Source organism: Balaenoptera borealis (genome assembly GCF_965194805.1).
Source record: "Balaenoptera borealis genome assembly, chromosome: 17".
Lineage (NCBI taxonomy): Eukaryota > Metazoa > Chordata > Mammalia > Artiodactyla > Balaenopteridae > Balaenoptera > Balaenoptera borealis.
Genome location: NC_138876.1, coordinates 45,168,962 through 45,194,450, shown reverse-complemented (window position 1 = coordinate 45,194,450; position 25,489 = coordinate 45,168,962). Strand labels below are relative to the sequence as shown.

At 38.8% G+C, this 25,489-nt stretch overlaps 1 protein-coding gene across 3 annotated transcripts in view; it reads right to left on the bottom strand.

Annotated features, from left to right (window-relative positions):
• Nucleotides 1-25,417, bottom strand: part of PIP4P2 (phosphatidylinositol-4,5-bisphosphate 4-phosphatase 2) — a 91,741-nt gene extending 66,324 nt beyond the window's left edge. For all 3 annotated transcript variants that reach the window (XM_082364086.1, XM_082364088.1, XM_082364087.1), the window contains exon 1: nt 12,874-25,417. In XM_082364086.1, coding sequence (XP_082220212.1) covers nt 12,874-12,979 — 106 coding nt within the window. In that variant the 5' untranslated portion in view covers nt 12,980-25,417. The remainder of the gene's footprint in view (nt 1-12,873) is intronic.
• Between the last annotated feature and the right edge of the window lie 72 nt (nt 25,418-25,489).

The window sequence follows — 25,489 nt, the reverse complement described above, 5'->3', positions numbered from 1 at the left end:
CACACACACACACACACACACACACTGCTTTTTGAGAGTCCTTAAGTCGACTGATTGGGTGATTGGGTAGAGGGTAGAAGCCCAATTTCGGAATTGTGTTCATCTACCAGAAGTATATATTTGTTACAAAAGTTAGAGAAAAAGAATCTAGATATACTATTCCAGAATGGGATTTCTAAAGGGGACTGCCTAGCCTCATTTTGTAGCTATCTTATTTACAGGCATAGGAGCCCCTTTCAAGGTAAGATATTGTCATAGGCCATCTAGAAAAGGCTACACCTCAACACATGATTGAATCCCCACTAAAGAGAACTGATAGTTCAAGGGTCACTGCTGTGACACTATAAAATACAATAACAATACCTAATCATGAAAAGAGCTATTTTTGAAATAGAGATTTTTCTATCCACTGGATTAGATTCTGAACTCTATGATAGTCTGAAATGAGTTAGAGCACAACACATTATGGTATATTTAAAATCCACATATTACCACCTGGCATCCTTGGGGTATATCATGTAGATTTTTTAGACTTGCAAAGAATTAGCAACAAATGTTATCCATTCAAATATTCATAATAAACCAAATTTCTGCAGCAGCCAAGGCTCTGAAAGAGGCCACATTGAAATGACAATATGCACACATCCCTGGGAGTCTTATACCAGAACACTGTCAAACACTGAACTTAAAAAGAAGCTATAGATGTCTAAATTATAAAAATAGTTTTATAATTTATAAAACTATAAATTAGGCACATGAAAAACTGCTCAACATCACTAATTATTAGAGAAATGCAAATCAAAACTACAGTGAGGTATCACCTCACACCAGTTAGAATGGGCGTCATCAGAAAATCTACAAACAACAAATGCTGGAGAGGGTGTGGAGAAAAGGAAACCCTCTTGCACTGTTGGTGGGAATGTAAATTGATACAGCCACTATGGAGAACAGTATGGAGGTTCCTTAAAAAGCTAAAAATGGAATTACCATATGACCCAGCAATCCCACTACTGGGCATATACCCAGAGAAAACCATAATTCAAAAAGACACATGCACCCCAATGTTCAATTGCAGCACTATTTACAATAGCCAGGTCATGGAAGCAACCTAAATGCCCATCGACAGACGAATGGATAAAGAAGATGTGATACATATATACAATGGAATATTACTCAGCCAAAAAAAATTGGGTCATTTGTAGAGACATGGATGGCCATAGAGACTGCCATACAGAGTGAAGTAAGTCAGAAAGAGAAAAATACCGTATATTAATGCATATATGTGGAATCTAGAAAAATGGTACAGGTGAACCGGTTTGCAAGGCAGAAATAGAGACACAGATGTAGAGAACAAATGTATGGACACCAAGGGTGGTGGGGGTGGGATGAATTGGGAGACTGTGATTGACATATATACACTAATATGTATAAAACAGACAAGTAATAAGAATGTGCTGTATAAAAAATAATAAATGAAATTCAAAAAACAAAAAACAAACAAAAGATAGTTTTAAATCCTTGAAAGAATTTAAGGTTGATGCAGAATTACCTGTAATATATTAATCAAGAAGAAAAAACAGGTTAAAGAATCAATGTGTCAAAATACATTTGAGCCTGTGCAATTTGCAGATTATCAGATCTCAGTAAAGAAGGTATTGTTCTGGGAAAAAGCATACACACCTCACTAGAAGTTCAAGACACACTGCCTGGTGTGTAATAATAAATACTTTTTAAAATAATTATTAGCAATAGCATTATTAATAAAAGTTTCTTCTTTTGCTTTTTCCTTGAGTCATAAAGTAACATGAAGTAGGTCTCCCATTAATTCCAGGTTTCCACCTTACATAGTGTGATAGAAAAGAAATTTAAAGACAAGACAATTTCACAAAGAAAACAAGGGCATTGAGGGTGAGGGGAAGAGGCCACACATTGCAGCTACATATAAGGATGGTAAAACCCATTCACTCCAACAGGCAAAAGTTTTGCTCAATGGAATCTCCTAAAGATTTTAATGGTTGATCTTATTTAGTTCTGATACATTTGAAGTGTATCAGAACAAACAAAACCTTGTGAACTTTTCCTCTAAAATTTGTACTATGTAATTTTTAACCTGTTAAAAAAGAAAAGCTTTCAATGACAAAAATATGCCAGAATCTTCTGGAGGCTTGGGAAGTGGAAGGAGGGGGAAAGAATGAGTGAGGATTAGAAGTCTAAAATGGGAGAGACTATAAGCTCCATGAGGCCAAGGTCCTGTTTGGCTTGTTCAGGACTGATACAGCACTTGTTATAGTGCTTGGTCTATGACAGATGCTCATTCAATATTTATTGAATGGATGATGGATGAATAAATGAATGAATAAGTGAATCACTGAAATTTATCAGGCTCATCTATTTCTCCTGGGAAAATGATACTAAGTATATTACCACTACTCTCCTTGAAGAGGAGCTAGGGTCCTAGCAGGGGAGCACAGCATGACTGAAAAAAAGGCTCTCTTCTATATATAGAATACCCTCTCCAAATCATGCACTGAGAGAGGGAAGTGGACAGGGGACACTGGCCTGGCCCACCAGATAAGTACAATCAATCCAAGAGATCAGTAGAATGACAGATGTTGCAGCCTAACTGCTCCACTAAACAGTGCTTTCAGGCCTATAATTTCAATTTTCTGTCCATTAATTACTTTAGCACTAAACTGATTTAGAGATATTTCTTGTACTTTTATCCCAAGGAAACCTTGACCTACAACTCCATCTCCTCTTGTAAAGGACTTGTAATTCCAGAAATTTATTTCACTGCCAGTAAACCTGCAATAATTAGCAACTTAGATTGTTCATTTTGTCTCTTTTCACTTTAAAACAGTCAACAGATCACCTCTATTACACCTATTTTAAATTTCTGCCCTGGATAAAAAGTCCACTGTAATCTCAGAACTTGGGATCATTGGATATTAAGAGTCACAAAAGTTCTTCATTTTGGAAGAGTCTTGTTATTTAAACAATGATCATTTTCTCTATGGGGTTTGCCTAAGTGAAAAATCTTTTTTCTCCATGTGAGCAGTATTTGTTAGACCAGTAGTCCTCAAACCTGAAAAACCCCCTCAAAGTTCCAGAATTATACAGTGTTAGAAATTCAAGCAATCTTAGTCTAGTATTTAGTCTAATTTCTTCATTTTATGGAAGAGAAAACTGAAGACCAGAGATTCTGACTTCTTAGTAGACTTTTATACAGCACTTCAGCAAAGCCAAGAGCTGACTCTTCTCCCAGAGGTCACTCCATAATGACAGCTGCCTCTCTTAATGAATAATGATTTAATATAGGGAAAAGGTGTAAGGACTAATGGGGATTCTGCACAAATACTTAGACAAGAACCAGATCTGAGTTAAAGGGGATTAGGAGGAGGAGAAAGAATAGTCAGGGAAAATGAAAATTAGAATATAATATGAAGAAAGAATTAGTTCATGATAAAAAATTCACAGAAAAACTGAGACTCGTAAAAGAGACAAGACAAAATAACATAGATCACAAGGCATACATAATGGTCTTCCTTAAAACACTCAAAAGGAACCATTATTATTCTATAAACCCACAAGTGATCAAATTACACTTTCCCATCATAAACATCAACCTAATTTATCTATTTTATGCCCAAAAGCCCCTCTTTCCTGCTAATTCATCCTGGTGTAATAATCCATACTTCATTTTTTACCAGATATACCCAGATACAGCATTTTAAAGGTTGAAAATGTTTTGCTGGATAGCTCTGATCTTTATTATCTCAGTTATTCCTTTATAAATCTCTGCAGTGACAACATTTTCCAGTTTAATTTGCTTACTTCACTAATACAGCCTTTATATGCAGTCCTTCTGGCCCTTGACAAAGATGTACCAAAATTGAAAAATGACATCAGATTAAAATGAGAGATAATTTAGAACACTATGATTATAGGATGAGCAAGAAAAGTATAAAGGACCAGCCTGTGAGGAAAGCTTTGGCTTTTTCTCCTCCATAGGATTTTTGTGGAGAGTATGGTTAGGGACAGGTTGTGCTTGGCTGCTATGGGATATCTACTTCCTGTGTAAAACCTCTCCAGTCCATTTCAACACAAAGAAAGGGAAGACCACCTTCTGTTCCTCCCCTCTCTGAAACCAAAGAAATAAAACTATTCCAGGAAACTCTTGGATTCTTCTAGAACCATTATACCCTCATAAGGATCTATCTCGCTAAAGTCAGTTTGGAAGATAAATGTGCCAGCTATTAGGCTACCAACTCTCAGCTCCAAATCCACCCTTCTATGCTTTGTCATGCTGGAGCTAAAACTCTCCAAACCACATTTTTTCTTTGCCAGCTGGCTGCAGGTTATGTTTTGTTAATAGGAGGTGATAAACAGAACCTGCAAGGTTGAAGGAGGAAGAAGGGACTTGTAGCCCTTTCTTCAGGTGTACAAAATCTTTCTCCAGGGCTCAGAGACATCACCACCAGTGGGCTGGTGCCTCTGAGAATTCATGTTTCAGTTATGTTCCTCTAAATTGCTAAATTTTAATAATCCTAATCTCTTCCCTTTGTTCTCACAGCCCTAGAGGTAATAGCTGCTTCCTGCATTTAATACCTATTTGATAAGTTAGTGTAATATCTTTACCTTTTAGTTACCTACTTAACAACTTTATACCGAATTAATTCTTTCTGTTATATTATATTTTTTGGTTTCTATCTTCACGTCCTAACTGTTATAAAACTCATACCAGGTGTAATCCCAGGAAACAGACCCTCAAAAATGGGACTGGAGAAATGGGTGGGTCATGCCTTGGGCTTGAATGCAGTGCTGAGCTCCTTTACCAATGAGACATGGTATGGTAGTGATTGATGGCATGCAGTGGCATCCTGGTGAATCAGATTATCTCCTGTAGATGATTGTGATATTTGAGGCTCCTTTACTTGACCATTATGGCAGTAATAATTACTGTGTGGATTGTGATATGGGGTAAAATGAGAAGCTCAGGTCTTTAAACTCTCAGCACAAGTCATGGTCAGAGAACTTCTATTGCAGCCCTAAAAATATTGCTTATTTCTAATTGTCACAGGGCTTATATTGCTGAAAATCAAACACAAAATTTAATTGTATAGATAGCTAAATTATAAGGTCAGGGAAACCCACAGCCTTACCAAGTCTGCCATGTGAAACTTAGGACACTGATTGCAAAGAAGTGGAACTCTGAAACTTGGAATGGGGCCATATAGTTGTACCCAAACAGAGCTGAGAATCTTACACTCCTGAGTCACTCTGAGCCTCCCCTGTGAGTGGAACACAACATTTCTTCTTATGTCTGAGAATATGAGCCTCCTTTTAATGGAAAACTGTAATAAGCTCACCTGAAGTGGTTGTCTTACAAGGAGACGACCATTTTCCTTAAGACCCATCATAAAACCCCTTGTTGCCTCAAGACCCATAAACTAGGATCAGATCTCAACAAGCTTTAGGAGGACAAGTACAAAGTGTGACTCAGAAAGAAGTTACTAATACATCAAGAGAATTGCAATGTTTTGATAATATATATTGTCAGAAACCTGGAGAATATGTGTGGGAGTGAATCTTATGGCGGTTAAAGCAAAGAGGATGGAATATAACACTGAGTTGAGCCAAATTTAATAATCCAGGTGTACTTGACCAATGTTCTGGTTTCAATGTTTGTTTTAAATCTGGAAGTGGCTCTATCAGGTTACTTGTTGGTTTGATGAGACTTGGCCTTACATTCAATGAGGTTGAAATGTCAGAACATCCCTAGCATGATGTAGAAGAAGCAATCAAAGGTTTAAGGAGTCAGGAATGTTAGAGTGAGTTTATCATATGAAATCTGCATCCCACACCCCACTACATCCCCTGAGAGGACCCAGAGGATATGCCTTTAACTAAGGCATTGATTTATACATTATTTAGGGGAACACAAGCATTCTACTGTGGTGGCTCTCCTACAAAGACCAGGCATTACAGTGCAGGATGACTCCAACTGAGATCATGGAATCCCAGAGTAACAGAGGCCAAATGGCAGCACTTAAAAGTCAAAGAAAAGGTGGGTACATTTAATGTAATGGGAAATAGTGGATATTAGAAAATTTTGATCCATAAGGACATTTGGCAGAGGCTCATTGAAATAAGCCTAAGAATGAAATGGATGGGTAACCTACACAAATGTTACTTGGTTATATATAATAGAAAAATCTAGGTCTTAAAACCAGCAACCTGACTTGAGTAGCCACAGTGATGAGTCATAGTTTTTCAACCAGTTTCCAACAAAGCCAAGTTCACAGACCCAGAGCATCTTTATTGAGGGTTTGTTGATGCCTTTGACGAATGATCCAGTGACACTACTATAAGTATATATTATAAATCTCCAAGTCTCCCCTAAAGACCTGAGATCATTTACTAGAGTGACTATTCACTGGGGAAAAAGAAAATACCCAGATATTTCAGGTATCGCTAGAAACTGGCTCGTAAATGGTGCTAATTCCTGACTCAAAACTCCAATGTGGGCGACCTGTCAGAGAAGTTATAGATGGCCATCAGGTTACACATGGAGTCTTGCCCCAGATCCACCCATAGTGGTCCCAGTAAATCTGGGTACCCACGCTGAAGTTATTTCCCCAGTTTCTGAATATATTATTGGAACAGACATTCTTGTCAACCAGCAAATACCTAAATTGGTTCTCTGGCCCATAGATTAAGGTAGGAAGGGTCACATAGAGGGTCCCTGGATCTTCTAACAAGAGCAGCTCCACATTATCTGGGAGGACTACAGAGACAGTGCTACTGTGAAAGATGTAGGAGTGGTAATAACTGTCACATCTTCATTCAACTCACTCATTTTCTAAGTTTGACTGCTGCTCCAGGGCAATTCTAGTTTTGTAACTGAAGAGATGTGATATAAGCCCCCTCTATGAGCTCTGATGACAGAGGAAGTCAAGAGGCCTTCAGCTATAATTAGGCAAAAAGCAGCAGCCAGCCAGGCCCTCTATGGTGGATTTCCAAGAGTTAGTTAGCACTCAGTCACAAGTACTTAGCATCTGTTCTGTACCAAGTACTGTACTGGATGTATGTCAGGGATACTATGGAGAAGGAGGCATACCCCAGGGTTCAAAGAGCTCACATTCTTAACATGTAGAAAGACAGTAAAACTACAAGTATAATTTGGTGTGGTAAGTGCTCTAACAAGGATGTGCACACACGGGACTCTGGGAGTATAGAGGAGGGCATATAAATCTGACTAAGGCGCAGTGTGTCAGGAGCGAGGAGTAGGGGAGGGAAGAGAAGAGTCACTCTAGCACAATTTAGCATTCAAGTACTGCAATCTTTCTATATATTTTAACCATTAACTCCTTTCTCCAAACTGCAGCTCTAGAAAAACAGCTATACCTTATTAAGTTTGGTCGTGAAATCAGCTTGGCACCAATACCAATCTACATCCTAGTGCCTCTAGTATTGCTTGTAGGAGCTTATGTGGGTTCATGGTAGACCCCAAGGCAACAACAAACTAGGTATTCTTATACAGCTGGTGATGATGAGTACTGAATTCCACTATGGGCAGTTTATCTGCTATTTTTCCCTCCCTTAGTGGTCTTAGGAATTTGGGTTGTATCAAAATGCTGCCATATAACTGGAGATACTGGCAAGAAATGCCCAGTGACCTGCCAATGACAAATTCCCTGATGACAAAAACTTCTGCTCTGTCTTTTCTATTTCTCATTAGGCAATATTTTTACCTCATTCTAGTGTATTTCATTTGTGGTACTAGTACTTCCTTCCAGTATTGGCAGTTAATAAGTTACATATTCTTCTCTCATTTTATCAACTACTGTGTTTATTTTTATTGAAAAAAATACAATTTTTTCTGACATGATTTATGTGAAATCATATTGTTTGTACATGCATGGCTCCATTCTTAATTTTTTATTTACAATATTGCTTCCAAGAAAGCATGTGTTTCAAGAAAAATATAGAGATACTAATTTTTAGTGCAGAAAAAAATTGTTTCCAAGGCAAAAAATGTACCTCCCTAGAAATTTAGAAACTCCTCCTATAGCCAGAGGAGGTAACAGATTCCTACTCTGTCACTCTTCCTAGACAGCTCATTTTCACTCTTACAGACTTGCTTTTTCTATGAGCAAAACTTTGCATATAACTAGGTGTACACACTAAATGATAACTTGCAAGTTACAAGTATTCATGAATCATAGTTATAAAATATACTTAAGTATAACTGAACCCAAAATTTGTTTTAAGACATTTTAGATGAGAAAATATGAGGGGGGAAATTACCTCAGTATATGGGGAAGGGAAAAAGTTCAACTGGATTTGCAATGTTTTATTTGCTTCAATATATGAAACAGTATGGCATAATGTTAAGGTCTGATAGAATTAGATGATGATATATGAATGACTATATTATACTCAATATTTTTCTATCTTGAAATATTTCACTCATTTTTTTTTAAAATGACCTAGGGATTAATAGATTATAGATAAAAGTCACCAGTTTAGTAATTTTAGAATTTGGGACATATTCACCATAAATCTAAGCAAAATCAGATACAATATATGGAGTGAACTGAGGCTCTTAGAAACAATATTTATTTTTTAAGCATATTTAGTGAATAAATCCCTTAAATTCTAGTGCTTAGATATTTCTACCCCATGGGTCAATTAAATTTTATTTTAAAATATAGCGATTAATAAAAAAAATCCAGAAGTTAATCCATTAAGAGGAGAGTTCCTCATTGTAGCCAGCAGGAAGTATAGTGATGGAGATCCTTCCTTTGCTATGTTTTGTTCTCATGTTCTTCTGTAAACCTGTAAAACCTTCACTCTCTAAGTGACTTCAAAATCACCATAATGGCATCCTTCTTTGTTTTCTCACTCATTCATTCATATGACGGATCCTTGTTGAGTACCTAGAAATATAAGATCAAGTGCAAGAGACTATGTAGGACTCACAGATAAAAGATACAAGAATCCTGTCTCCCTCCTTGCCTTCCTTGATAAGGTCATGTACACAAATAAGTATTAAAATATATAGTAGAAATGTTGAGAGACATTGCTTTGGGAACATATATCGTCCAGTAACAGAGATTAGAAAGGATTACATGGAAAGAAAGGACTTTGACAAATGGATAGAATTTGAATGTTTCAGTTTCCAAAATCCCTTTCCTACTTATCTACCCATAGGAATCAAAAAGTAAATCCTCATCTAGAGAAGACCAGAAGTGCCTAATAAATGATACTGGTATGAGGGAATGAGCATGGTCTTAGGAAAAAGCAGATACACATAGTGATACATTTCCCATATCCAAACAGGACTCTTCCTATTAAGATCTTGACAAGTGGGAGTAATGGACCAAATCAAACACAATGAAATATAAGGTTCCACTGCAAGGATCTGTATAGAGATGTGGGGACATGGTCTAAAACATAGCATTTGTTACATTGTTCAGGGTCCTAGTCAAGGATAAACTCTACAAGGATCAATAACATAATGTGGCCAAAGTGCTTTCTGATACATTAAATTTTTATTAGTAACATATTTCCATGGCTCAAAAATCAATATTAATGTAAAAAAAATATATGCTTCGAATTGTTACTCCAATTTCTGTGCCAATCTACCATGCCTCACTTCAGAGACTTCCACTTAAATTATTATTTTTTTAATCCTTCCAGTGTTTCTTTAGCCTAGTACAGGTAATATATACCTGTAATATGTAATACACATATTCTCTTTTCTCCATCTTTCATACAAAAAAAGGGAAAATGCCTTCCTCATTCTTCATCTTGCTTTTTTCACTTTATTTTATATCTTGGCAACCTTTCCACAATGGTACATAGAGTTTCCTCATTTCTTTTCCAGCTGCACAGTGTTCCAGTTTGTGGGTATATCACAGCTTATTGTGGTGGTTTTAAAATATGGCTGCAAATTCTTTGATACTCATCCCATTAGAATTGAAGTCTATGTTCCTTCACCTTACGTGCAGGTGGTTTATAACTGTTTTGACCAATAGAGCATGGCAGAAGTGACACCATATTTGACTTCCGAGACTAGGTCATAAAAGACCATATGGCTTTCACTTAGGTCACCTTGTGTTCAGGCATGTCTGATAGTTTTAATAATAACCTATGTCCTCATTAGGTACTGGCAATAAATATAAATACTACTTTTGTTGAGCAAGGCAAAGCATTCTATATAGAGAACCAGAATAGGATCCCTGAATTCTGTAAACTTGGAAAATGGTTTTCTTATAAATAACTTTGTATTAATTGGCAGAATCCATACAGCTCAGTAGAAATCAATGTTTATTTGGGAGATTCCCATGGCCTAAGATTAATAACAACTCAGGCGTCTGTGAAAGTCTTCTATTTAAATCTGCTTACTATACCTTCTATGTATTGCTGTTCCTCTGGATGGTGAATCTTAGCACTTTAATCTCTGAAACTTTAAAACTTCACATGTTCAAATGATGAACTATTAGAGGCTTTCTTGTATACTGGTTTTAAATCCATATTATTGATCTGCGAAGCTCAACTATCTCAACTTGACAAAGCATAGGAAGAAAAAATATTTTGCCATTGCCTTTAGAAATACATGCTTTGAATAGAATGCCCTGACTGGTCATGTGGCACATACAAATACTTCCTATGGAAGAAAAAAATATTGCATGCTAGTTGGTCTTCTGATGCTTAAAAGAGCCGTGTAACACTCCTTAATGTTCAATAATACTGTCTTGAAAATTTTCAAAAAGGTACTGGAAGAAATAGAAATTTAAGTAAAAAAGGGACATTGGAAGTAAAAGAATGAGGTAAAAAAAGATAATAATCATCTGTATTTTAAAGTCACAGATATATTCTCTTAGGTGTATCCAGATTCCTTACCAAGAACAACTGTGTTATGGAATATAAAAGCAAAAGGGAACACACCACACCACTCTTTCTCAGGTGGAAAACTAAGGCCCAGAGATGTAAAGTAGCTACTCTGAGGTCAACAGCTAGTAACTGGAAGAAAGAATTCAAGTGTCAGGTCCCCCAGGGCAAACTACACCTGGTGGCAGATCATTTCTGAGACTATACAGGGATTTAGTTATATAATGCTTGAGAAACTTACCTGAAGACCAGGAAGAGGAGGTACACTTTTCACTTCTTTTTCACATATTTATTTTCATTCTTACAAAGAAAAAGAAGTTCACTTTATAACAGCAACCAGGGAAAGGAAAAAAATCTAGAAAAGTGCCAAAGCACTTTGGGACAGTTTCTTAAATCTAAATTCTGTCTCTCAATAAATCATCGAATATTTTGTCTTAAAAGGGTGAATTGATGAAATTGAAACAGTCATTAATAAGTGTTTAAACCTGTTGTAGACCATACAGTTTAGATAACAGTAAACACATTACCATCAAATTTGCCTTTTAAGGAAATTCCCCCAAGAGGTGTCCTCTGACACGTGTTTAATGCTGACCAACAAACATGACTTGTGGGTTTTCTATGGGTGAGTATCTGTACCATTTTGCACCTTATTTCTCAACTCATTAAACACACTAAATTATTCACTGCTAAACATCCTTTTCGTTTGTCCTGCTTCTTGTTAAGTGTGGATTAAGATTTAGATTATTGCTTTTCAAGTTATAAAGTATTAAATGGAAATTTTAAATGCTTGACAATTTCGACCTGCTCTACAGCTGCTCCAATTCCAGACTTGAATGTAGAAAAAGTTGTGTTACAGGAAACAGGATCCACCCACATTTTCAAAGGCATTAATGTTTGCCTCCTTGGGTTTTTAAATGTCTCAAATTCAGCCAAAAAGGAGAGATGCACTTAACCTACATTTGCAAGTGTCATATTTGACCAATCTTTTCACTACTCTAAGTGGTTTTTTAAAGTCTTGCCTTCCATTTTCTGTAACTACTGACTCCGCCTTATTTCTACTATAGGAATCAACTAAAAGGCTTAGAACAAGGATAGATCTTGGAATAAATTGAATAGTTTGGCAAATAGATTTCCCCCTTCTTTCTTCAGACCCCATTGCCATCAAATCTTTCTTGACTCCATCTTACGAAGAGAAATAAATAGAAATATTTATTTTATTAACTTGGGTTACTTTTAAAAGTCAATTTCAATCTCACTCAGATATGCATCAAAAATATTCCATCTTCTCTTCTATTCCTCTTCATTTACCACTAAAACTAACACATACTCCTTACAAGTAGAAGCAATAAGGAAGGGCAGAGATTTCAGACATGTTAGGAATATTGATTAACTCTTCTCCTTTTGCTAAGGCAATTCCCTGATTGAACAGACCACTGGTGGGTGAATGGTAGGAAATGCATATTTTTCAAGCTAAGCCCTTTCAAGGACAGATGCCAAGGTGAGCAGTACTCCTGGTTTCTCAGCAACCTGAAAGAATTTGTGAATGACTGTGAAAGATTTGCACCACCATCCAGCTGCACTTAGGAGCTGCTCTAAAACAGCAAAGCCCAACCTGGGCAATTCATGTCACATCCTGTACCCCTGGGTCAGAAGTGGTGAAATACACACACACACACACACACACCCCAACAGCAGTGGATAAGACAGGGTGCACACACACACACACACACACATCCCATACCCGTGGGTAAGAAGGGGCGAAATACACACACACGCACACACTCACACACCTCACACTACACCACGAGAAAGCCCTGCGGTGAAGCTCTCAGGCAGGCAGGCTCTGCTTCAGAAGGCACAGTCAGCATCCCTCTCTCCCAGCCCAAGTGAGAGGCTGGCCTCCGCCTCAGAACTCCCTGGTCTTTACATCCTAGGCTTTTTCGTACAAAGTAGAAAGATCTATGCTGGCCTTACCTCTGGGGCTGCTTTCTTGTAAGTATGGTGGGGCCGTGGGAGTGACATTTCCAGAAGGGGATGCGGAGAGCAGAGGCGAGCGTTCGTCCACCCCATCAGCAGCCATGACTGCAGCAGTGGCGCCGGGGCCGGGGTGGAGGCTGAGTCTGGGGTTGCGGCTCCGGTTGGAGGCGCTGTTAGTGCTACTGCCGCTGCAGCCGCCTCCGGGAGGACCCGGGATGTGTCACAAGGTAGGAGGCGGGCAGGGAGGGGGGATGCGGGATCGAGAGGCGGGGAAGGGAAGCGCGCTGGGAAGCACGCCTAGGGGAGGGGAGCGGATAAAGAAAAAAAAAAAAAAAGAAAGGGCCCGGGAGAGCTGGGGGAGGGGAGAATGGGAGGAGCAGGAGCCCTGGGAACGTAGTAGGGCTGACTAGGAAACGCTGGGAAGGGAAGGTGCCAAGTAACCGAAAGCAGAGAAGAGGTAAGTGGGAGGGAGGGGTTACAACTCTTTCTTCTTTGTACTTCACGTTTCCTTAACTGAGGAAAAAGAAGAGTAAAGAGCAGCCTGAAAGGGGGCAAAAGGCCTGTGGCTTGATTACAGGAAAACTACACAGATCACAAATCCAAGTTTAACTCCTCAAGGGAGGAAGAGGAGTTCTTTGCTGTCAAACTTTGCAGCAATTATATAAAGAAAACTTATCCCTAGGGTTATCAATTCCTTCTCGAGGGCTGCTGCTTTTGTTAGGAAATCATTTTTCAACATCTGTTGTCTAAGAGGAAGTAGATTTTTGTATGAGCAGTGCCATTTCCTGCTTTTCCTTGTTAATTTTTAAATATCTGTTTGGCACTCTAGTAACTGTACCTTATTGAAACTATGCATAGTGTGTTGGTTTTTACAAGTTTAATTTAACAAAATAGGTTGTCATTTTAGTTTTGTTTTTGTACTGTATTGTCCCTGACACATATATGATAATAAAGTTAAGAATAATGTAAGGCAAATAACTATTTTCTTTAGCTGATGTCTTAAAATAATCATTCACATGTAAAACAGTATTAAAAACAAGCTAAGCACAGATCTCATCTTGCTTTTTGTGTTTATTTTTTTCCTTTCTTTTTTTGGTGGCTTGCTAGAGTGGTTTTAAAATCAAAGTTTTGAACATGCCCAAATAAAAAAATGCAATGGGAAAATAGTCATGGTCTCAAACCGATCATTTTTCTGCAACAGTTCTTTGAGTCATTCATCACATATTATCATGTGATTACTGGTCTACACATATGAATAGAGGATGGTCTTGGTCTTCAAGATGTCTGTCAGATAGCACAGTCAAAAACAAACCAAAAATGAGGCTGGTATTCTTTAAAGGGGCTGGAGATTTAAAGGGGCATGAGTGAAAGCAAACTGTAGACATTTGAAACTACCTCTTATATTACATGCCCTCTGAAGATACTATTTATTCTGAAAGTTCCATTTAGGCACCAGCTGGAAATCCTAAGGGAAAATCAAAGAATAATGTTTTCTATGATGCAGCATCCTTTGTGGATCAGTAGTATCAGGAGACAACACAATATAAGGATTCCCAGGAACTTCCCTAGTGGTTCAGTGGTTAAGACTCCACACTCCCATGCAGGGGGCCCAGGTTTGATCCCTGGTCGGGGAACTAAGACCTCACATTTGGCAACTAAGCCCATGCGCAGCAACTACTGAGCATGCGTGCGTTCTAGACCCCCACACTCCGCAACTAGAGAAGCCGGCACACCGCAACAAAGAGCCCTTGCCCCGCCACAAAGACCCAGTGAAGACAAAAATAAATAAATAAATAGGATTCCCATAGGATATAATCCAAGGGCATTTATAGGTCTCTAGGAACTTGGAATGTGAGGGGTAAAGATGTAGCACTCCCTGCAAAAGTGAACAATTTACAAAAGAAACAACAGTGTTTTTACAGTTGCAGCCTAGAAGCTATTGAGATAAAGAAACTTTTAAAAAGAATCAACAAAATCCTATTTCTATACAGTTAGCTCTCCGTATACATGGGTTTCCGCATCCACAGATTCAACCACAGGTGAAAATTTTTTGCAAGAAACAATTTCAGAAAGTTGCAAAAAGCAAAACGTAAATTTGCCATGCTCAGGCAATTATTTACATATCATTTACATTGTATTAAGTATTATAAGTAATCTAGAGATGATTTAAAGTATACAGGAAGATATGCATAGGTCATATGCAATACTGTGTAATACTACGCTATTTTATGGAAGGGCATCCAAAGATTTTGGTATCTGTTGGGGGTGGCAGGGAGATGGTGGTCTGGAACCAATCCCCCATGGATACAGAAAGACAAGGGGCGACTTTAGTGTCCTATCCTGTCACCTATCACACTTTATTGTAGCAGTGTATTTACATTTCCATTACCCACCCACCTTTTATCCCCAACTGACTTTATGAGGTCAGAAGCCAAATCTATCTCATTCACTATTATATCTCCAGTATCTGACACAATGCATGGCACATTAATAAGCACTTGATAAATGTTTGCCAAATAAATAACAAATGAGTATATGAACAAATCCTACACAGTCCCAGAATCTTACTAAAACAAATTGTTAACGGGAAAAAAGTTAAGAGCATTTCTTGACTGTTTGATGAAGATGAGAGTTTTGCCACCTATTTTATTGTTCCATTTTATCTTTACAGCTAGACTTTCTTTATTGCCCAGGTAATAATGGTATAAAGGTTTTTTGTTTTTTTTTTTTCATTCTTTACTTCTTTATATGACTTCTCTATTAATTTCAGAATTCAATTGAGGGTGATACAGTTAATGGGTATATTGAGATTATATTTGCAACAATGCCAAATTTCACAAAAAGTAAAAAAACTTTTATTAGAAGAGTATCACTTCATTCTAGTTTAAAGATAATTCTATAGTTTATGGTTACTCAGTAAATGTTAAATAATACTGATCAATCTAAGGCATTTTATGATTATGATACTTTGCCATCACTATTCATTTTCACTTTTGGAATAATTGTATGGTTAAACAGATAATGTATGAACTAGTAAGAGATATATTTTACTACTTACTTAAGTGCTTAAGCTACAGTTCCAGTTATCTACTACTAAGTAACAAATTATATCAAAACCCAGTGGCTTAAAATAATGTGATTTGTTATTTTTCATGATTCTGTTGGTTGACTGAGTAGACATTCTGTTGGTCTTGCCTAGCCTTACTTAGGCAGCTGCATTCAGCTAGCAGGTTGGCTGGGGGCTGGGCTCAGCTGATGAGACAGCTGGGATGGCCATGAGTCTCTCTCCATATAGTCATTCAAACAAGGCTTCTTCACGTGCTTAGTAGTCTCAGAGCAGTGTTCTAAGAGGGCAATTGTGGAAGCTATGGAGCCTCTTAAGATCTAGGCTCTGGACCACAAATAATGTTACTTTCACCATATTCTTCCACCTCCTTCAGCCTGCCTCTTGCCCAAAGAAAGTTGGAGGCCCAGAGATCTCTTTTCATGGTCAAATGTAGTCACAAGGCCAGTGGAGGAATAGATTTCATATCTTCATGGATGCAGTGACAATGTCACAGTGCAAAGGGCTGTGGGACACAGGAAGGCATGATTCATTGCAGGCCATTATATAGCAAGCTACCATAGTCTATCCTCTGGCCACAATGGTTCATGTCCCTCTCACAGGCAAACTACATTTGCCCATTCCTAAGACCCCAAAGTCTCATTTAATCACCAAAGTCATCTTTGTATATCTTGTCACCTAAATCAAGTCCAGGTGCAGACAAAGTTCCTTGGGTATGATTCCATAGGTTCAGCTCCTTGGGTACATCACCTGTTGATTCAGAGAGCTGTGAACTAAAAAGACAAATTATGTGACTTCCTCATCTCCCCCTGCCCCAGCCTCCAACATTTAACAGTGAAACACGAACAGCATAACAGCAATAAACACTCCAATTTCATAAGGTGAGGGGAGGGAGCTGATGTGCATTTAGAATGGAAAGAACATAGTGTACACTGAACCACAGAATTCTGAAATCCAGTTGAGCATATGTCACTAGCACCCTTGACACTAGAGCCAGGGAACGCTCCTTTATTAGGGCATAGTTCTGCTCTTAGTGTTACTGGGTTTCCTCATCTATTGCTGTCCTTGGCTCTCTGCCCTGCCACTGAGTCCTTTCTTTTCTATAACGTACAACTCCTGTTTGTAGCTGAGTAGCTTTCCCAGTCTGCCTCCTGCCCAAACAAAGTTGGAGGCCCAGAGGCCTTTTTAAAATTTTGAACTGTCTCTGTTCCTTTTAATCCAAGTTAATACAATTCCCTTAAAAACTTTGCAGGCTTCTTATAAATCTGATTGGGGTTTACTTCCTGCGGCCAAAGCCACAGACATAATTCTTTTTGAGATAGGCATCTCTATACATTGGGCCACATTTGAGACCCTTCAGATTTGTAGAAACCCCTTTGTCTTACCTAAGGAAGTCTTCAAATCACTGCTTGAATCTTTCAGAGGTCTTAACAAGGAGTTTTATAGCCATCCCCTTGGATTAAAATTTTATCCTGAGGCCATTTCTTATGTTAAAAATCTTTTACTGGACTGTTCTGAGTCCTCTATATTTCCTCTAAATTCTGTTGTAAACTGAAAGTTCTTTTTTAGTTCATCTCTGTGGTAGGGAAAATAATGACCCCCAAAAGATGTCTACACCTAATCCCTAGAACCTAGGAAAGCTTACATAGCAAAAGGGATTTAGAAGATGTGATTAAGGGTTGCAGATCTTACGATGGGGAGGTTATCCTGGGTAATCCAGGCGGGCCAATGAGTCTTTAAAAGCTGAGAACCTTCCTGGCTGTAGTTAGTGATATTCACACAAGAAGAAGGAGGAGAGATTAGAAGTGTGAGGAGGACACAACCTACCATTGTTGACTTTGAAGGTGGAGGAAGGGAACCAAAGAGTGTGGGTGGCCTTTAGAGCTAGGGGTGACTCTCAGCTGACAGCAGCAAGGAAATGAGGATTTCAGCCCCACAAACACAAAGAACTGGATTCTATAAACAACTTTAATGAGCAAAGAAATTGTGAGCAAAGAAGAACATAGAGCATCACTCATCACCCAGCTATACAAGGGTTAAGTTGAAACCCACTGCAGTCTCCCCTGAGAGGAATTCAAGATGAAAAACAGGATGAGGCACTCTGTGCTTTCAATAAACAGGCCCCTAGATAGATTCATGTCTCAGGAAGAATTTCAATGACTCCAGATTCTTGCATCTTCCATACATAGAAAAGCACTAAAATCATTAACTCGAGATGTCTGTTCTTTGTAATTAGCAGTCATCTTTTACCAAGATATATGCGTGACTACATGTATTTTCTGGCCAAAAAATCACGTATTCTGGCTCCTCCCCTAACTCTTTGGAGCACTTCCTCAGAGCTGTCTCCCAGGCTATACTCCTCAGTAAGACCCTGAATAAAACTTAAACTCACAACCCTTTATGTTGTGTGTTTTATTTTCAAGTCAACAAATAGATCTTCCCCTAGAGCTTATAGGCAGAACACAGCCTTGCTGATCTCTTGATTCTGGTCCAGTGAGAATTATTGGACTTCTGACCTATGGAAATGTTAAAATAAAATAAAATAGAGGCCAGGCTTGAAAATCCTACAAGCAGACAAAGTCATTTAAGTTACCTAAAGAAAATAAATCTAGCTTATTTCATGAACATAAGTAAAAATCAACGTAGGTTTTTTCTTCTAAGTGCCTCTGATAATCATCTTCCTAAAATGGTACAAGTTAATCAATTTTAATGAATCCCCTACCATCTGGAAACCCCCATTGTAATACCCGATCATTGTAAAGGTTAAACAGCTTTCTTACTTCTACTATACAAAGTCATCCTGTGACATCATGCCTCTGAATTTCATCTCAGTGTTGGATTTGAAGACTCCCAGTTTGCAAACTATCCTTTTGTACACCATAAACTCTTACTTAATACTATTTTACTGATCTAGTTTTAATTTTTACTATCTCTAAATTTTGACAGAACTATAAAATAATAAACTTATGTTGTTTAAACTGCTAAGTTTGTGATAATTTTTTTATGGCAGCAATATAAAATACCACCTCTCATCAGACAAAGCTGAAAGAAGCTAATTGTTATTTTCTATACCCTACATGGAAATTAGTGAGATCAATAAGTTCATTAGGTGCATTTTCTACCTTCCAAGTTGCCATAAGCAATAGTTAATTGGTAGACCTCTCTTCTCTGGTCTCCCATAGCAATTTTCTCTCTGCTTTTTAGCTTCTACTAACAGTTTCCTCTCTATTCCTTTCAGCATTCTCAGGCTGCCTAGTCCTGAAGACAATGCCGTATACTTGGGTTTTTTTAGAGCAATACTAATTTCTATTATATTTATCTATTGCTTTGTACTTTCAGTACCAATTTCTGTTGGATTTACCTATTGCTTTGTACTTCCAGTACCACTTTCTGCTTTTTTATTGCTTTTTAAGAATCCATCATCTTACAACTTAGTGGATTAAAACAACAATGTATTATTTTTCAGAAAGATGCATTCAGCTGGTGGATCAGCTGGGGACTGAGATCAGCTGAGAAAGCTGCATTGGCTGAACCCCTGTCTCCAAATGCACTTTTACCCTGGGCTTCCTCTTTGCATGTCAGTCTCAGAATAGTACACTTAGAGGGCAAAGGCAGATGCTTCCAAGGCCTTATAATGTTACAGGGAAGAACAAAATTTGACCTCATGTTGGATCTGTTTCTTTTACCTTAACCTTTTCTTCCAGTTGCTTTTGTTCACTAAGAGGATACTGTCTATACATAATGGCCTGCCTCCGGGAACCCTGCCCCTCTGCCTGAATGTTAAACCAAAGTGCTTTTGTTCCGGGAAACATCCTGACCCTGTCCACCTGTGGATGGCTAGGAGAAAGAAGAAATTAACACATCCCCTCCCTGAGGCTGGCCATTCCAGGAGATATTTGCAAAACTTATGGCCTTTTTACTTTATTCCCTAACCTCCTCCCCATCTCTGTTCTTTAAAAGAAACTGGCATCCAGACTCCAATAAGCTGGTTCTTTTGAGACACTAGTCTGCCATCTTCTTGGTATGCCGGCTTTCAGAATAAAGTCATTATTCCTTGCCTCAACACCTCATCTCTTGATTTACTGGCCTGTCATGCAGTGAGCAGAACGAGCTTGGACTCAGTAACAATAAGCCCAAGGTTTTGGAACATGTACAAGTTTACTTCTACCACATTCTATTTGTCAGAGCAAATCACAAGGCCACGTCACATTCAAACAGGCAGAGGGATAAATTCAGTCTCTTGATGGAAGATGTGACAGTTTCACACGCAGAGGATCATAGATACAGGGAGGTGTGATTCATTGGAGGTCACTTTATAATGATTTATCACAACCACAAACGATATTTTGTGTAAAAAAGGCATAAAGACAAAGGAGAGTTCTTCAAGGGACATGATGTTTTGGGGAAGTTTAATTTGAAATGCTAAAGTCCATCTGAGAAGGCTATTTTATGAATATCTATGCAAGATATCTATGATATTTAATGAATATCTATCATAGATTTCATGAATATCTATGAATATGTTATGAACCTCTATGTAAAGTATGTTCATATTAAATACGTACTCGTAAGGGTTATAACTGCTTTCCTTAGCACATACCAGGATACCACCTCTACTCTCTTAACCTGACCTCTGTTTCTCTACTCTGTGCCAGGAGAGCCCAGGCTTGGAAATCAGATAAAATTATACTTGAATTCACTACCTCTGAGTAGTGATCTTATTTAAGTTAGTTTAACATCTCAAAACCTCAGTTGTCTAATTAGTCTGTAAAACAGAGTAATAATACCTACCTTATGGAGTATTTATTATAATTTAATGAGAAAATATATGGAATGTAACTATCAGTGACTGGCACATAGACTTGCCATAAACATAAGCTTTTTTATCACTCTCCCCTTTTAGCTCTATTGGAAGGAAAACTAGGGGACAGGCATCACTGAACTAAGCTAGAAGCACAATGGGCCAGAACATGTTTGTATTTTTAACTCATTAATTCATCTACATTCACCTTACAGTTATTATATAGTACATCTCAGGTGTGTAGTCTGTATGCTTAATGCAAGAAATCTAGGGTATCTCAGCAGGCCTGAGGGAGTTGTATTTATGCATGAATGGGGACTTCCCTGGCAGTCCAGTGATTAAGACTCAGCGCTGCCAATGCAGAGGACACAGGTTCAATCCCTGGTCGGGGAACTAAGATCCCACATGCCACGTGACATGGCCAAAAGAATAAAAAAAAATTCATGAATGTTCCTAAGGCTTTTGGAAATGCCCAGTAAAAAGGACTTTGAGGAAATAGGGATTTAGATTTCACATGAAGGTTGAAATATGAATGCCCCTTCGTTATATGCATACCCTGAAAAAGCAGGAAACTTGTTCTTAAGTGAGGAAAACTTGAAGGATGGGTACACACTCTGCTAAGACTAGGGTAAATAGGTTTACCTTCAGCTCTGAGGGATTTTGTTTACTTCTCCAGCAAACAGAATTATAACTCTGAGAAAATAAGGTCATGTTCTAAAGTTGAAAAAGTTGCAGCATTTTGCAAAAACAATAGAGGAGGGTTGAAGTCTTGACTATAGTCATGGAAGAGTTGTTTTTTTTCAATTAATTAGTCCTAGATTGCCTCTTATTGTCTCAGTTTCATCAGCAAAATGGGGGATAGCTGTTCTACTTCTCACAGGATGCTAATAAGAGTAAACTAAGGTCCAAGCTCTATAAGCACACCCCAACAGAACAGAGTGAAATGCAAAGTTCCATAGACAAAATGTGACTTGAAGTTGTGTGGAACTTTTCTTGTTGATCCAAAACTGATAGTTAGGGTCCAAAACTGAGGCCAAAAAAAAAGCAGTAAGTATCTCCACCTACTAAATCAGCAGAACTGGCCCCTCAATAACCACAATTACCCCAATCCATATAAACAGGAGAATGAGAAGGAAGAAAATGGAAATTATTGAAGTCATGAATTGTTGGTTTAGGGAATTCTTCTGTGGCTTCCCCCTGCCCTTTTCTGAAAAGTCAAGTGAGAAGTGCTCTAAGAATAATTTGCAAAGTTTGGATGTATCTGCATAAAAGGAAAACTAACACCTCATTTTCAAATTAGGACACAGACTACCTGCTCTTCCCAAAGTCTGTGTGAACAGGAAAAAAAGAATTGGTGAATTATGGCAGGGCAAACAGAAAGGCCTGTGGTGTAGCTCAGCTGTCACTTCTGCTTTGATGAGAATGTGAGTTTCTTGTAGGCCAAAGTAGCACCACAAAAATTAGCTAGGGGGCTTCCCTGGTGGCGCAGTGGTTAAGAATCCGCCTGCCAATGCAGGAGACACAAGTTCGAGCCCTGGTCCGGGAAGATCCCACATGCTGCGGAGCAACTAAGCCCGTGCGCCACAACTACTGAGCCTGCGCTCTAGAGCCCGCGAGCCACAGCTACTGAGGCCCGCGTGCCTAGAGCCTGTGCTCTGCAACAAGAGAAGCCACCACGATGAGAAGCCGGCGCACCGCAACGAAGAGTAGCCCCTGCTCGCCGCAACTAGAGAAAGCCACGCACAGCAACAAAGACCCAACACAGCCAAAAATAAAGAAATAAATAAATTTATTAAAAAAAAAAAAAATTAGCTGGACTTGTGCCATCATGATGGCAGCAACAAAAGAAGCTAACTGCTGGGTGAAAAAACCCCAGCAACCAGAGCCCATGGGGTATTCCACTGAGTACAAGAGCTGAGGAGGACTGGAAGAAGTTAAGCAGGACACCATAGATTGGGAAGGCCCTAAAGAACTCACATTTGTGCCTCTTCTAGAAATCCAGTATTTGAGTGCCTGCTGTGGAGAAAGTATTGTCTGTCAATGACCAGTCAGTGTTGACCCAAGAATTAGTATCAAAGAACACAAGGAAGACTACGACAACCCTTTGACTGCCTCCAACTCCTCCCTGTGTCCACTTCTTGGAGGAGGTAGAAACTAGAAAAGGGAAGAAGGACCTGAAGCCCAGAGGTAAACTACATTCTTTCCCCCAAGGTGGAAAGTGGGAAAGAGGCAAAAGGAAGACCATACCCCTCCCCATTTCAGGTCCTTCAAGCCACAATACTAGTAGATGACAGAAACGAGGAAATCTTTGATTTGGATATGAAATTGGAGTTTTAGACTGGATGGATTTTTAATCACTGAAATTGAGAAGGAAGTTATAGAATCTACCCAAGATGTGATGATGTGATAAGATATCTGTTACAGGAGGCAAGCGAGAATTTAAAATGGCCCTATTAGGGGCAGTATTTGTAGGAAACTATAACTGTTTCTTATCTGTACCTTGCTAAGTTCTGTTTGTTTAATAACTTGTAGAGATAGATAGATGATTAGATCGATAGATATATAGATATGGATAAATGTAGAAATATATATGACTGTTGCCTCAAATTCAAGCTTTTCCTTGATTCAAATATTTTTGATTAATAAATACAAGAATTTGGTACTAAATTCTGGGGCTACAAAGATGACAGGGCATTTAAGAGGTAATTGAGGTTAGCTCTTCCCTGTTAGTCCAGTGGCTAAGACTCTGTATACCCAGTGCAGGGGACCCAGGTTCGATCCCTGGTCAGGGAACTAGATCCCACATGCCACAATTAAAGATTCTGCATGTCGCAACTGAAAGATTCCACATGCCGCAACTAAAAGTTGCTACAACAAAGATCCATCACGCAGCAAGGAAGATCCCATGTACCACAACTAAGACCTGGCACAGCCGAATAAATAAATACTTTTTTAAAAAAAGAGGTAATTGATGTTAAATGAAGTCCTAATGGTGAGACCCTAATCCAATGACATTCATATCCTTATAAGAAGAGCCACCAGAGAGCTAGCTCGCTCCCTCTTTCTTTCTCTTTCTCTCTCTGTCTCTCTCTTTCTCTCCATGAATCTGCACTGAGGAAAGACCATGTGAGGATACAATGAGAAGACAGCCATCTGCAAGCCAGGAAGAGAGTCCTCACCAGAAACTGAGCCCTTGATCTTAGACTTCCAGCCTTCAGAACTGTGAGGAAATAAACTTCTGCTGTTCAAACCATCTGTGGTATTTTGTTATGGCAGCTTGAGCTAATACAATCTACATAGAATAAGATTGCTTTTTAAAAATCCTTTTAGCCCTTGGAGGTACACATACACACATCTCATGGATAAACCTATTTGAGACCATAGAAGCAGTTGATTAATGTAAAAACACATTTTATGATAAGAAACCTACTTTTCCTATGGTTTCAGAAATCAGTTGGGTAAGAAAAATACCTATTACCTCTTTAGAAGTTGGTATTCCCAGCATTTCCTCCTGTGAGATACAGAACCACATTCTAGTTTTCATTTCCACACTTCTAGGCTTTTTTCATTTCTACTTCTAGGCTTTTGAAGGGTCTATCTGCCTGTTACTTAAGTGCAACATCCCATTTTATTTAACCAGTCCTCTATTTTTTAATTTTTCAGAATTGTTGCAGTATTTTTCTATTCATTCATTCAGCAAATGTTTATTAGGCACCTTCTATGTGCCAGGCACTGTTTAAGGAGTTACAATATCCCTGACCTCATTATAACGAAAAATATAGGTAACAGTTTAACAAGGATATATAATATATCAGATGGTGATAAATGTTGTAAAAGAAATAAAGCAGAGTAAGGGAAAATGGCAAAGATGGGTGGAGGAAGCACATTGCTTTTTTACATGGAGGAGCTAGGATAGGCTTCACTGACATTTAAACAGGTATGTGGACAGTGAACAGCAAGGCCCTGAGAAGGGAGCATGCTTGGTATATGCAGGAACAGCAAGGAAGCCTGAGCAAACTGAGCTGGGGGGTTGGGGATGGGGGGTGGGGGAGTAAAAGATGAGATCAGAGAAGTTTGGCATGTACCCCAGATGGGGCAGATCGTATGAGGCCAGTTTGGTATATCTTCTGAGTTGAGAAAACTTTGGAACTCTTGTTGGCTTTTGAGCAGAGGAGTAATGATATTGTAACTGAGCAGAACCCTATAAGGCCTTCCCAAGACAGACCTTCCCCCATATCCTCTGCTTTAGCTCCTCTCTGAAGTACCTAGATAACATTATTTGACGCTCATTTCCTGAGTTGTTTTACAGGTGTGAAAACCCCCCACCAAATGGAAGATATTAACTACTTGATGACCATGAGCACATAGCTCCAGGCCTCTTGGAGCCAAAAGATTGATAATGTTAACCCCTGTGACACCACCCTGTTCCCTCACCATCAGCCAGTCAGAGACTTGTGCACAAGCTGATCACATACCCTGCAACCATCTCCCTCACCTGGCTTTTAAAAATGCTTTTCCAAAATTTGAGGGAGCTCAGGGCTTTTTTAGGGCAGGAGCCACCTGTCTCCTTACAGGGCCCTGCAATAAACCTTTCTCTGCTCCAAACTCCAACATTTTGGTTTGTTTAGCCTCACTGTGCGTTGGGCACATGAACTTGTGCTAACAATATGACATAGACTCTACGGCTCTGTAGGTTGTTGAGTACTAGTAAAGCAGGCTTAAATTCAAGGAAGCGCTACTGTATCAGC